At 49.4% G+C, this 14,423-nt stretch overlaps 1 protein-coding gene across 1 annotated transcript; it reads right to left on the reverse strand.

The window, feature by feature from the left end:
* Positions 1-1,897: 1,897 nt before the first annotated feature.
* Positions 1,898-13,828, reverse strand: LOC149346240 (uncharacterized). Its single transcript, XM_089585362.1, has 2 exons — positions 13,483-13,828; positions 1,898-2,133 (listed from the first exon to the last, which is right to left on the reverse strand). The coding sequence occupies exons 1-2, from the start codon at positions 13,826-13,828 to the stop codon at positions 1,898-1,900; spliced, it is 582 nt and encodes a 193-aa protein (XP_089441488.1).
* Between the last annotated feature and the right edge of the window lie 595 nt (positions 13,829-14,423).

Below are 14,423 nucleotides of genomic sequence, written 5' to 3' on the forward strand. Positions count from 1 at the left end.
CTCTAGTCACAGGTCACCACTAGAATTTCTTTTATAGTTTGTAGCCTCGACCCAAGACATCAATTAGACATTTGGAGACCAGGAAAGAGGGCATAGTTCTTGCTGTGTTTTCTTCTACCTGAGTTTGTGCTACTTGTTTTAATGAAGTCAGTTGACTCGTTCTTTTTTTACCTCGTACTTTTTTAAAGAGGTCAGTTACCACGTTCCACGCTCTTCTGTGAGGGCGATGATTTTGTGGAAAAGGGGAGGCATAAAATATATGTAATGTTCGGCCGCGGTGACAACCACCCGCCAAGGACCCAACCAGAGGACCGGGTGGGCACTTGCAAGCGAGTCCTACCCACGCCAGTCGTATACTCAAATATATCCAAATATGGGGCAACTCAGGGTAGTTAGACCACACAAGGTTAACCTTAGCCGCCTATAAAAAGTGAGAAAACAGAGATGGAAGGAGGCGACAGGAGTTGTGAGAAAGAAGATAGGAAAGTGAAAGATGAAGGGGAGGACAGGAAAAGGCGACTGCCGATCTCCCCCGGTCGGGCCAGGCTGGAGGTGCCGCCTACAGGAAGCTGAGGCCAAAGTGGTGTGTTCCCTACGCCGAGGGGCCTTAGGTCCAAATTCTCGGCATCGGTTCAACCACCAGGATCCCTTTCCCCGGATACTGCTATGCCACGCATGGCTAAACGTGGGTGCTTGGGTCCGTGGTGGCGCGCTGATGATGGTAGATTTTAATGGCGCAAGAGTATCTGAGGCCAAAGAGCGCCAAACACAAGGTAACAGGTCGACTCAGGTTAATGAATGTGCTGCGTTTGAAGATTTTTAAATAGCGTTGAAAGAAATGTGGTATATAGGGCCTAGACATTTGATTTGCGGTGTATTATGTGATTAGAAAAAAATACTAAAAGGCTCCGCATATCGTCTTTAAAAAGTCAAGATGCCTGTAGCATAACTCGTTGCATGGACACGGACTGTAAGGCTACTGACATGCCAGATTAAAAAGTTAGATGGGAGGATAGGAAAAGGCGACTACCAATAAGACGTTTAGTATGCCTCTTGAATGAAATCTGTTGCTTTAAGTGCCTTTTGTGCAGAAAATATCGTTTCGAGCTTGTGTTCGTCCGCACTAGAGGCGATTTCTGTTCAGGATGCCAGACGAAGCATACGAGCGACGAGGCCGTTTAGTCAACATTGGCAAACTTTCTCGGGTGGTTCAGTTTAGCACAGGCAAGTCTTGGCTACACACAGTATGAAAACTGGAAGTAGAAGGCAGCCGCCACCATATCGCAGTACATGGGGACGTCGTGGGTTCGGGTCCCGCCAGCACCCCGTTACTGGCTTTTCTTCTCCTTTCAATGCAGTGTCTCCAACGACAACAAAAAACACTACAAACTTCCCATTTGTCAACACGACATACAGAATAATCCCTAGTATGCCTTCTTTCGGTTTTAATGACTGATGGCTTTCTTCAAATGTGAACGCTTTGCCGAAAGCAAGGAAGCAACAGGCCCTGCTCCTCAGCCGTATAGCAAAACCCTTTCGACAGCTCTAAGGACCAAAATGACCACGAATATTGGGACAATGTTTCTCTTTTCCTTTCACAGATTCATAACTTAAGGACTGCCGTAAGTGCTTCGCTGCAGTGCAAATAAACAAACCCACTGCCTGGATATTTTTGGCAAGCACGAGACCTTTTGTGCAGGGATACTTGAATCTTTCCCTACAGTTTACCTAATTCACCAACTTACCTTGTGAGAAGGTGTAGTGCGTTGTTGTAAGAGATCATCTTTCGAGAAAGCAGTAAAACGCTTTGCAATCAAATAATTTTTTTCACCATGATTCGGCAGAAAGTGATGCGCTGCGGAAGAATTGATGTAAGTTCGCAAAACGGCAGTGCGGGCTACACAAAACTGAATGCAGGAACTGATGCATTGGTGAGGTTGGCCGCACGAGCTCCGATCCTTGAACCGGAGGGAAGGCGTCGTGTACCGGAAACAACGAGAGCGTATGTAACGAACGTGACGAGGGCGATGATGATTGCCGAGACCACTGCGTAGGCTGCCGGGGACAAGCCGAAGATGGTTCGCCTGCGTGCGGCCTCATCGGAGAATCCAGAGCCAAGGTTTGCACCGATACCTGCATAACGACCCAGTGAAGCCGCTCAGTATTGCATCAGTACCTCAGTGGGGTGCCTGCAATTCTTAGCCAAATATCTGTAATCACCTGAAATACTATACCTAGAACTGCCCCACCATGGTGGCTGAGTGGTTACAGCACTCGACTGCTGACCCGAAATACGCGGGTTCGATCTCTGCCAGGAAGGCGGAAATTCGATGACGGTGAAATTCCAGAGGCCCGTGTACTGGGCGATGTCAGTGCAGGTTAAAGAACCCCAGGTGGTCGAAATTTCCGGAGCCCTTCACTACGGCGTCCCTCATAGCCTTTGTTGCTTTGGGACGTTAAACCTCAATAAACCAAACCAAACTACTCCTATAATTGAAATAGTATACAGGAGCGGTATGGCACCGGTGCTCAGCTATGGGGCAGAAACGTTGAGGCTAATGAAAAGGGTTCAGCTTAAGTTAAGGACGACGCAGTGAGCTATGAAAAGAAAATGATAAGTGTAACGTTAAGAGACCGGAGGCGGGCAGAAGGGGTTAGGGAACAAACGCGTGTTAATGTCATCCTAGTCGACATGGAGGGAAGAAATGGGTTTGGTCAGGGCATGTAATGCGAAGACAAGACAACCGCTAGTCCTTAAGGATGACGGAGTCGATTCCAAAAGAAGCCAAGCGTAGCAGGGGGCGGCAGAATTTGAGATTGAGAAGTTTGTGGGGATGCGGTGGCCGCAGTTGGCAAAGGACATGGTTAATTGGGTAGACATGGAAAATACCTTTTCCCTGCAGTAGGACCAGACTGGTGGTGATGATGATGGAATACTCCGCTCCACGATATTGGATCAGCATCACGGTTAAATATCACGGTTCGAAGCATGAATAGACACAAAGTGAACATCGGAATTTGTGCAACTGCTAGTGATTTACGCAAGAGTGTAACACTGTGTTTTGAAAATAATTATGATGATTTACGTCACTAATCTGTTGTACACGCGGAGAGTTGCGATTGGAAATACAGGTAAAAGGAAGCAAGGACACTTCCAGCAGATTCAGCAGGAGACGGATATCACCGTGGACGCCACCGCACAAACGAGTTTCCTAATTGCTAAGCCTCTTTTTCCAGGCAATATTGCATATGCGCGCAAGCACTATGCTTTTCTGTGTGAAGGGCGGAATACGAAGAGTGTTCAATGGAAATCAAACGCTCTAGTAATGGAATCGCATTATACAGAAACTCACTACTGCTACTCCTGGCAAGCTAGAAATTTCAAGTAGAAAACTTAGAAGAAACTCAGGCACTGAAGAGCTCTCGGCGTCGAAAATCATTAAGGTACTCCACTGTAGGAATCTCTGCAGCGCCGTCTTTGATGATGAATCGCATATATAGATTTGATCCTGGTAAAAGCTAACAGTAAACAGTTGTGATGTCGCTCTGCTGCATGCAATGTGCACAAGAATTGCGCCGAGTGATAAATTACAAGAGCGGTCGTAATTATAGCATTGGACAAACCGGATTCCATGCTCACAGCATAATTTAGCCCAATGGTGTCTTCTACAGCAATCATCCTGCAAGAAATACTTTTCAAATGATTCAAGGGCAAACTGCAATTGTACGACTGGCGTGTGCGCACCAAAATAAATGATTTCATACCTCCTGCAAGGAAGCACTGTGGCAGCAACAGTGGCAATTGTATGCCTCATTGATTCGGGCGCCTCCGGTACGCTCCTTGTTTTAGTATTCAAAACGAATAAAATCCTCCAATACGAAATAGAGACGATCCTGCACTGCACTACTGCTATCCGCCTATCCTCGGTACACTACCGGAGGGTCGGAGAAACACATGCTACTCTGAAAACGCATTGACACGCACATGTCATGTGCTTATACGGTGTGATTGTCGTTACTCGGAATCATACCACGGTCGGCTAAAGAGGAAATGTGCTCACGAGGTCCCTTGCATGCAGAGCAAAGTGACAGCTTCAGTCCAAAAGGCAGAACAGCAACAATCCATTTGAACTCAGTGTTGGAGAGCTCTAAGTAGCTGAGGGTATAAGCGAGCGCAAGCATTAATGAAAAAAAAAAAACCCCTGACGCATATCGAATTGAAATCGGCCGATTTGGCGCATGTGCTTCCTTTGTGTTTTCTGGTCTTTTCTTTTGCGCATAATCAAGACTCTATTGGTATTGTTCCCACATTTTTCGTCATCTACCAGAAGATTAAAATCAATGGTCTCTAGGATTAGAAAGGTGCAGAGTTTTATGATTTATGATTTAGAGGGTTTAAGGTCCCAAAGCAACTCAGGCTATGAGAAACGCCGTAGTGAAGGGCTCCGGAAATTTCGGCCACCTGGGGTTCATTAACGTGCACTGACATCGCACAATACACAGGCCTCTAGAATTTCGCCTTCATTGCAACTTGACGGCCGCAGTCGGGATCGAACCCGCGTCTTTGGGATCAGCAGCCGAGCGCCATTACCACTGAGCCACCGCGGCAGCTTCAACTGCCTCACTCTTGGACAGGAAGCCAAGAGTGTCCGAAACAAAGGAGCTTATGAGATGTCTTTTTTTATTTGTAGTTTTTATCAGCGGGAGAATAATAAAAGCAGCAGAAAAAACAACCACATGCCACAGTTGGAATCTGAACCTACGACCTCCGAATGTCAGGTGGCCTATGAACTGAGCTTCGGCGATAGCTGTCCAATCTTCAGTTTTCGGGGGTATTTATGCGCAGTGTAAGCGAACCTTGATAGTGTTCACCAGCGCCACCATCGTCCATAGCGGTGAATGTAGTATACTGGAAGCACAAATACCCCTACACGGGAGTAAAAAGGAAGTAAACTGTCCCTTAACGCACACACTTACAAAAGGGGTGTGCGCTAGAGCACAGTTCACTCCGTTTTTACTCCTTTCTGTTTAAAGTATACGTCCTGTATTACCGCGAGTGCCACGTAGGTGGTGGCGGTGGGGAAAAACTTTTTTAATACTCAAAGACAATCGGGGGGTCAGAAGACCCCGCTACATGGTCGGTATCCTTAGTCCAGGACACCGCACGACGAGGCTCCGTCTCGCGCCCGCTTTACTAGAGACCAGTGTGAAGCAGTTGAGGAGGGGAAAGATGAGGATTCTGAGTACATGCCCACACCATGTAAAAGATACCGCAGATCTCTCCACGGTGCGGGCAGCATCAATCTATGTTCCAAACAAAGTGTTTGGTGATGTCAGAACAGAGAAGAGTTCCTGTTGCAGAAGCCGCAGAGTTCGCTCCTCCGCCTTACTCAGCCCCTTGGCAGGTGCCGGGCAGAGGCGGTGGCTGTCGCAGTAATGAATTAAGATTTCGCAGTCGTGGCCTAGTGGTCTGGGCGTCCGCCTCGGCTGCGGGAGGTGGTTGGTTCGAAACCCACCGCCGGACACCCACCGGTAAAAATGGGTACAAGCCACCCCCGGCCCGGCGCCCGGCTTCTTCAGGGGTGTGCGCTTGGAGGAAGCTCCGTAAACCCCGCTGCGCCCCTTCGGGGGCAACCTAGTTTCGAGCACTCAGCCTGCAAAGGTGGTTCGTGTTTCACTGCAAAGTGAGGAGTTCCGACTCAAAACTCGTACGCTCTAACCAGCGTGTCTCAAGACAAACACTGTAAGCGATCCTTCGTTCTGAAGAGAAAACTTCAGAGTATCACAGCTGACTAGACATGCCGGTTTTTCCGGCTGTCTGACCTGCGAGAAAAACAAAAAGGGCCACAAATTGGGCTTATGCCGCACGAGGCGGACTTATGGTTGCTTGGCGGGGGAACTTATCACTAATCCGTCAAGGCAACTGTTTGGTCTAAGACCCTTTTCCCAAGCATTTCACCCTAGAAGAGCCGAGCACCAGGCCAGGGGAAATCTTGTACCCATTAAAGAAACCGGTGGGTACCCGGCGGCACTGGGGATCGAATGCAGCACCTCCCGAATGCGAGGCGGATGCTCTACCACAAGGCCACGCTTCGGTTCGCAGTCGTGGCCTAGTGGTTTGAGCGCCCGTCTCGGCTGCGGGAGGTGGGTGGTTCGAAACCCACCGCCGGGCACCCACCGGTCAAAAGGGTACAAACGTCCCCCGGCCTGGTGCTCGGCTCTCTTTGGGGGTGTACGTTTGGGAGAAGCACCACAGATGAGGTTATTCGTTTAACGGAGGACTTTGGTTCGGTGTCAGGAAGTCGGATTAATCGCTCTAAGAGTTGCGGTCTTTGGTTTGGTAGCTGGGGTTCGACACCTGCTGAATATGCTGGTATAACATGGACATGCAGGCCACCAAAGTACCTTGGCGTTCCTTTGAGTGCCTATAAGCATAGCGCACATTATTGGAAAGAGCGCGTGTCAACTCCAGCGCTATGCTCAAACGTTTGTCCCCCATGCACTCTCAATTTTTGGCAGGGCGACCGCCTGTAATCTGTTTCTCGCCACTAAAATATATTATGTACTGCAAATTATTCATTGCGCAAGACTTCCTATACAGCGTTTTCACAGGGTTTTCGCTACCTTTGTGTGGGATTCGTCTTTTGAATCCATGAGGCGGGATAACCTTTTCCGGCCTGTAAGCGCTGGCGGCCTTGGTCTAGTTCACCTGTATGTCCGACAGATAGTGTCACGTTTCGTGTTTTTCCGTGACACTACACACCCAATAGTACGTTCATTCCTGCAAACAAATTTAGTTCATGTTTTACCCAACCTCATTGTGTCTTCCAATGTTTGTGACCGTCCGTGTTTGTGGGGCATAATGCAAGAAGTGTATTTGGCTGTCCGTTTCCTACTTGTTCGTTTTTCTCCTGAGTTCCTTTTTTCAGTGTCGAGGAAAAAGTTGTATAAGGATTTGATTAATATGCTCTTCCCTCCGCCCATGTACCGCTCTCTGTATTTTGGTTTACCGGGGCATGACGTACTCAGAAGAGTACGTAAGATGCCAGTCTCGCCGTGTACAAAGACCTTTTTCTTTAAGTTACACACCGGTACGTTGCCCGTTAGAACATGGTTAGATAAAAAAGGCATTTTTGTGTCTACCATTAATTGCCGCCTTTGTGATGAACCAGAAACAATTGAGCATTGTTTCATCAGTTGCAAAGATGCAGTACTCTTCTGGGATATCCTGCAACGCACATTTAAAAAAAGAATTCATCTGACTCCACATTCTGTTCGCTATCTCACTGCGCTGCCATTTGTTGATGAACCCCTGGACATGTTCTTTCGTATTGGACTGCACAGCCTCTGGAAAACCCGCATGATGGACAGACACTGTGAACCTGTTGTGTCTACAAAGGATCACTTCAGTAGAATGGGTGTTCATATAAGAGACGTGTATGCCCAGACTGAGTACGAACCGGAGTGGCACTCACTATTAGTGATGTGCTCTGCATTGCCCCTTTTCTAGTGCATGGTCTTTTGAATATGTATTGTTTACCACTGTTTTCATAATGGCTTGTATATAGTTCATGTACATAGAACATTACATCACTGTAATAAATACCATGTTGAAGAAAAAAAAGCGTGGCCTTGTGGTAGAGCATCCGCCTCGCATTCCGGAGGTGCTGGGTTCGATTCCCAGTGCCGCCGGGTACCCACCGGGTTCTTTAATGGGTACAAGATTTCCCCAGGCCTGGTGCTCGGCCCTTCTAGGGTGAAATGCTTGGGAAAAGGGTCTTAGACCAAACAGTTGCCTTGGCGGATGAGTGATAAGTTCCCCTGCCAAGCAACCATAAGTCCGCCTCGTGCGGCATAAGCCCAATTTGTGGCCCTTTTTTGCTTCTCCCAAACTTACACCCCTAAAGAGAGCCGAGCACCAGGCCGGGGGACGTTTGTACCCTTTTGACCGGTGGGTGCCCGGCGGTGGGTTTCGAACCACTCACCTCCCGCAGCCGAGACGGGCGCTCAAACCACTAGGCCATGACTGCGGAACCGCAGAAGCGGTCTATGAGCTTTCGAGCTCGGAGAGCTAGGATCAGGAGCCCGGTGTGTGAGCGCTCGGGCGGCCGCATCAGCGGCCTCATTGCCTCGTAGACCCTGGTGGCCAGGAGCCCAGATTGCATTTGTGCGAGTTCGATCGACAGGAACCCGTCGTAGAATTAGGGAGGCAAAAGGTGATATTTCACCTTCAAGACAGTGTTCACATGCTCGGCGAGAGTCTGTGATAGCCGTTTTCGATTTCGGATCGGCGGCAGCGAGAGCTATTGCAACTTCCTCCGCTCGCGTTGAATTGGGGGCCCGAAAAGATAGCCCATCGACATTCATTCCTTGGTGGACTACAGCAGCCATGTAGAATCCCGCGGGTGACGGCCCTGTGATGTCCACGTAGTAGACGCACTGTTTAGATTCATATTTCCTCTCAAGTGTGTGAGCCCTCGCTTGTCGTCTGCCCTCATGTGAAGTCGTGTCCATGTTACGCGGGAGCGGAGCGACCCAGAGCATATGGCGCCACAGCACCGGGATGTTCTCCGTCCCCTCTGGTATGCATGTGTGTTGTATGTGTAAGCGGTTGAGCAAGCGGCGCCCAGAAGCCGTCTGCGATAGCCGCGTATATTGGTTCACGAGGTGGGCCTCCCGAAACTGCTGATAGAAGTTTAACACCCCCAACGCCTTCAGTTTGGCGTTGGAGGTAGCCACCGGGAGGTCGAGTGCTCGCTTTGTTGCCTTTCTGATGATGGCGTTAATATGCACGTCTTCTTGTTTAGTGGTGCGTAGGTACGGCACGGCGTAGATGATCCGGCTGGTCACGAAGGCATGGGGGAGCCGTAGCGCGTCCCTTCCACGCAGACCACCCCGCTTTTTGGAAACGCGGTGGATCATGCGCCCTACCTGTTCACCTATCCACTTGAGTTTCGCTATAGTCGAGTCCAGCCTAAGCCTGCTATTGATAAACAGACCCCGGATACGGAGCTCTGCCACTTCTCTGATGGGACCGCCTGACAGATATATGTGTAGAGACGTGTTGTCCTAGTGATTTGTCCGGACATGTAGAAGCTCTGATTTGACGGGAGCATATTGTGACCACAGTCGGCAGCATATGCATCGACTATGGAGGCGGCCTGCTGAAGGCGGTCCTCAATGTCCCCAAGGCTCCCCTTGGCGGTCCAGATTGTAAGTTCGTCTGCGTAGAGCGCGTGTTTTATGCTCTCCACCTGAGCCAGTTGGCCGGGCAGGTGCTTCATGCCGGTGTTGAAAAGGAGCGGTGATAACACCGCCCCCTTGTGGTGTACCCCGTGTACCCATAGAGTACGGGCCGTATTCCTCGTCCTCCATCTGGAGGAGTGCCTGACGCGCAGATAGAAAGTCTCTGACATAGGCGAAAACGTTCGCCTCGCAGTCAGTGGTGTTCAGTTTAGACAGTGTGGTACATGTATAACGTTGTGAAACGCCCCCTTAAGATTTGACGGTGAGGATGGCCTTGTCATTTTGTTGCATGGCTGTGGGTCGTATTATGCCCCTGTGTAGTTGGAGTAGGGCATCCTGTGGAGACATGTGCGGGTGGAACCCGAAAATAGTATCTGCAAAGAGGCCCTTACCCTCAATGTATGGAGAGAGGCGATCCCGTACCATCGTCTCCACGACCTTTCCCACACACGATGTCAGTGAGATGGGTCTCAAGTTGTCCGTAGTCACGGCTTTGCCTGCTTTGGGGATAAAAGTTACAAGCGATGTTTTCTATTCGGGATGGAGTGGACACCCACCCTAGATCTGATTTATGTATTATAGCAAATGGAGGTAGGACGAGCCTGAGAGTTTCGCCAACAGTTTCACTGTTATGCGATCCCGACTCAGTGCCGCAATTCGCGCATTTTAGCCTGGGCTACCTTAAGATCATGCAACGCAAAAGGGGCGTCTAAATCCTGATTTGACTTGCCGGAATACGTGTACTCGGGCCCAACGGGGTCATTTGTACGGCAGAGATACCTTTCACACAAAGTGTCCGCAAGTTGCGCTGTCGTACCTCGGTACCCGCGCAGAGCCTGCCGGAACTGTTTTTGCGCCTCCCCTTTCATTTGAGAAGGGTCGATGAGGCTGCGTAAGAGACGCCAAGGCCCCTTCGAGTTCATCTGACGAGCTGCCGAGTTGCAGCGTTCTATCCAATTGGAGTCTGTGAGCTGTGCGGCATATGCCGCAGCCTGCTTTGTAAGTTGTTCAATGCGAGCTCTAAGCTTGCGATTCGTCTTTTGGCTCTTCCACCGTCTTGTAAAGCTGCGGCGCGCCTCCCACAGATACAGGAGGTGATTGTCCACTGCGGGGATCTCGTCGGTGGTGTGAAGTGTTTGCGTGTGTTGTTTCTGTATGTTAGTGAACTGTGTTTCCCACTCCGCATAGCCGTCGGACAATAGCACGGGAGGGATGTCATGAGTTTAAAATTGTTGCCAATTGGTTATTTTTACCTGTGCATAGTTTTTTGCGGGCTGCCTTCGCCTTCGCCACGTAGTTCACCGGTGAGGACAGAAGCTGTGAGAGAACCCTCTTTGCTATAACGGCATCAAGAATGCCAGATTCGAGGCCTTCGATGAACTATTCAGCAGGTAAGGGAATGGATATAGCTGTTATGATATAAATGCACATAAATATCCCGCAGAGCAGAAGATTGGAAAGTCGTCGCCGTAGCTCAGTTGGAAAAGCACCTGACGCGAAATACGGTGGTCGTGTGCTCGGATCCCACCGGCGACATGTGGTTGCTTTTGATCTGATTTTATTATTCTCCCTTTGATAACAACTACAAAATTAGAAAAAAGAAATCACGTATGCTCCTTGGTTTCGGTGACTATTGGCTTCCGTCACGTATGTCATAACGAGCACCTCTTTCCATTCCCTTGTCTGCTGGATCACTCTTGGAGAGACGCCTGAATCTTGCCGCAAAGGCAAGGATGATGAAGGAGCGAGCGAAAGATGGAAGAGAGAGAGAGGGTCCGATATGGAGGGTTCCGGATTGATTTTGACTACTTGGCTAGGAGCAGGAATGATAGTACAGAAGCTATTGCCGCAGCGGACTATCAGGTTTTGACGGGGGAGAAGCGCCTGGCGGCTACAAAGTATATGTCGGTAAAGACACCAACCAATGCTACCAGCTGCCTGCTATCTGCCTTTCCTGCTGTTTTTCTCCTGCTTGGTTGACAGACATCCTCGAACAGTGTGCGCTCATTTCTTGGTACGCTGCTCTCGTACACTGATTGTATGTCCCAAAACTAGACATTTGCTATGAATGACGCGGTACTGGATGACTCTGGAGTAATTTCAACCAACTGGGTTCTTTAACTTTCACCGGCGTCGCGTGGTACATGGCTGCCATCAATTTCGCGCATTTTTTTATATGCTGTACCTTCCGCGAGGAATACACATAACGTTTTATGCATAATATATCTGCATCTGGAGCGCTTCACGTTCGCGCTATACTACCCAGAAACGTCTTAAGACAGCGTTACTGCCCATCCTGATGTACCTAGCTCCCCGAGGACTTCGTCTCTTGTCAGAAAAAGTGTTGCCATGGCTTTCACAAGAAAAACAATTTCTCGATATTCGCTCCGCCTAGCTGGATGGTCACTACCTATGCATGAAATCAGCGATTACTTGTGTTGTGCTAGAAGGCAATCTCTGGTGTCACCTGAGATTAAAAACTCCGCCAGAGGATCAGTGCAGCATCGGAAGTTTTCACGTTCATGGCGGGAACACGGTGGGACAGCAACTGCCGATCAATGGTTCTGCTTGAAAAATCCTACGTTGAAGAAACCTTGCATTACTGTCTACCAGTGCTTCAAAGGTTATTTCAAATAAGCAAGAAGATTCATTCTCGAGGCCGTGAGGAACAACTGCCTGCGGATACACCTTGGCCTCCCAGGGCTCATCTGCACCAGGAACAGTAGCAGAAGCAGGCTGCCTCTCTCTAGATGTGATTGCTGCCCAGGAAACTATGCGTATGTATCTACGCCATGTTCTCCAAGGGAAGAATCATTTCCTACACCGCTTCCGCCTAACCGACTCCAACTCTGGGTTTGGCCAAGCTATGCAGCTCCTGCCCTTCTCTACTAATAATCAGCCACAAAAAACCAGTGCCTCTGACCTTTTGAACACTCTCGCCTCTGAAGGAGACGCAGTTTGTTCCAGGCATGAGTGCAAAGAGCTGCACGCCACAGGTGGCGCTTCTGCAAGCTATTCTCGCGCACTTAACCGAAGAATATATGCAGCGTACCCGCATCTTCACCCATGCTTCAACTACGCAAGCAACTTCTTGTGGCCGTTATGTGCCCTCAAAAAGCCATCTTCTTTCTTACCGGCTGCAGCGGAAGACATCCCTACGACAGCTTAGCTTCACGGCATTAAAGAAGCTGTTTTCAATATCCTGGACCAAACTGCCGGCAGAGACGTTATCTTTACCGACTCCAAAGCATCTCTGCAGATCCTGTCCAACCAGCTGAAGAAAACCCATCCTCAGCCCGTTTACCTTTACATCGGGTATCTACACCTTTGGGCTATTGCCGCAGGCCACTGCATAACATTTAACTGGATACCACTAAACTTCGGCGTTCTGGCCAATGAAAAAGCAGCTGAAGCGGCCCGTAAATGCCGCCAACATCGTAGATACATTCGGACTTTTTTCACGAAATCTCATGCATCTCAAATGGCTAAAAGTTTACTTCTGAAGAAATCTGTCGGCTCTGGAGCTTGCCGACACATCACTACCAGTTTCTTTAGTCCGTCTACCCTAATCTCGGATCGAGACTCCCAACTAGATTTCCTCTCCATCTGGAAACACTTTATCACCGACTTCGCCTGAAAGCTGCATTTACAACCGGCTTGCGATAGCGTTTCGAACAAATGAACAGTCCGCTTTGTGACAACTGCGCCCCGATCGAAACTGTGGAGCATATCCTGATTGAGTGTCCTGCGTATGCTGACAAGCGTGCGCACTATGAACATTGCATGGAGAAGCTCGCTCCAGTGCCTCTAGCAATGAACGGTGTTTTAGGTCCCTTAGCCGGCCTCAGGAAACAAAGGCATGCACTGAACTTTTTGTTCACATATCTAAATCGCATTGGACATCTTCAAAAGCTGTAATTTCACCTTGCATGTTACCCTCATTCATCCTCCATGGAGTAAACTTTGTTAGCCCATTTTCCGGACTATGCACTTCATCCTTCCACACGTTGCATCATTACTCGCCGATGCGCCATGACACGCATTCAATGGCCGCATTTCATCCTTTCTTTTTATATTTGTTTTATTTTACATTCTGCACCGCTCTCCTTTCGTCTTTGTCTCCTAAATTCCCTTCCCCATGCAGAGTAGCATGCGAGTGATTTTTGAACGGCGGCTAAATTCTATGATTTTCATTAAAACGTTTCTCCCTCTTTTATATGCCGTTTTGAATCTTACCTTTGGCCCGTTGTAACTGCGCATTGATTGGCACATCTGTAACCGCAGCCGGCCCAGGAACGCGGCGGTTGGCGCCGGCAGCCGCAGAGCTGAGGAAGCTGCCCACTCCGGGTGTTTTCCCGAGTGGAGCAGACCGCGGCGCCGTCGTCTTGCCGAGGTGTTCTGGTGGGCCAGTTAGAGCTGGATTCTCGTCCGTCGCCCCGGAGCACTCTTTCCACATTGCTCTCGACTCGCTGCCGAGTGCTGCATCGTCTACGCTTCCGGTGTCGCCCTTGGTTTCGCTCGTGGGCTCGCTGGTATCCGTAGTTTCCGATGCTTCAGCCCGGCGTTCGCTTGCGGCCTCCATTTACGCAGTGTTTTCTTCGTCCTCATCGTCTATGGTCCACGCTTCTAGGTGCACTCTGAGAGGCACTACATCCTACGAGCATAAGTGCCGTTCTGGAGTCGATGGCAATCCAAAGGTGAGCTATCAGCGTAGATACGTACAGATACTCCATAGAGAGATACGCGGCAGAGCAGGATTGTGCAGGACAAAGACAGCTAATTGCCAAATCATGAATTGAAAAATCCTCGCTTTGATGGGGCCCGCACGGAGAGTGTAACGGAAAGTTTGCCAGATTAGCTGAATTTGGATAAAACACCTGGAACAAGCTTCGCAAAAACAAGAGTAAAGCATCGTCGTCAGCATCCTAAAAAGAAAACGCAAGCGCGAAATGCATTCTACCAAAGGCTTGAGCCTCAGCCATCAAGCCGCCTTTAAGAACTCTAGTATAGCTCGCTTGGCTTGAATCACCGCTTTCGCTGCTTTACTTGTCACCGCTTTCAGCCGCGTCACTTTTCGCGGTGGGCAGTGCACTCAGTGTCTCTCGATCTTTTATTTGTTTGCCATTTGCCGCCTGTGGAATATATTCCCTGCCCAGTAAAAGTGGATGAAATCTATT

The sequence above is a fragment of the Amblyomma mixtum genome, chromosome 4 (assembly GCF_055824585.1).
Source record: "Amblyomma mixtum isolate Tamu chromosome 4, ASM5582458v1, whole genome shotgun sequence".
NCBI lineage: Eukaryota > Metazoa > Arthropoda > Arachnida > Ixodida > Ixodidae > Amblyomma > Amblyomma mixtum.

Coding starts and splice junctions, on each gene's coding strand:
- LOC149346240 (XM_089585362.1), bottom strand. CDS start 13,828: ATGGAGGCCGCAAGCGAACGCCGGGCTGAAGCATCGGAAACTACGGAT. Junction 2,134..13,482: donor GCAGTTACAACGGGCCAAAG/GTAAGATTCAAA, acceptor GTCGTTATGCAG/GTATCGGTGCAAACCTTGGC.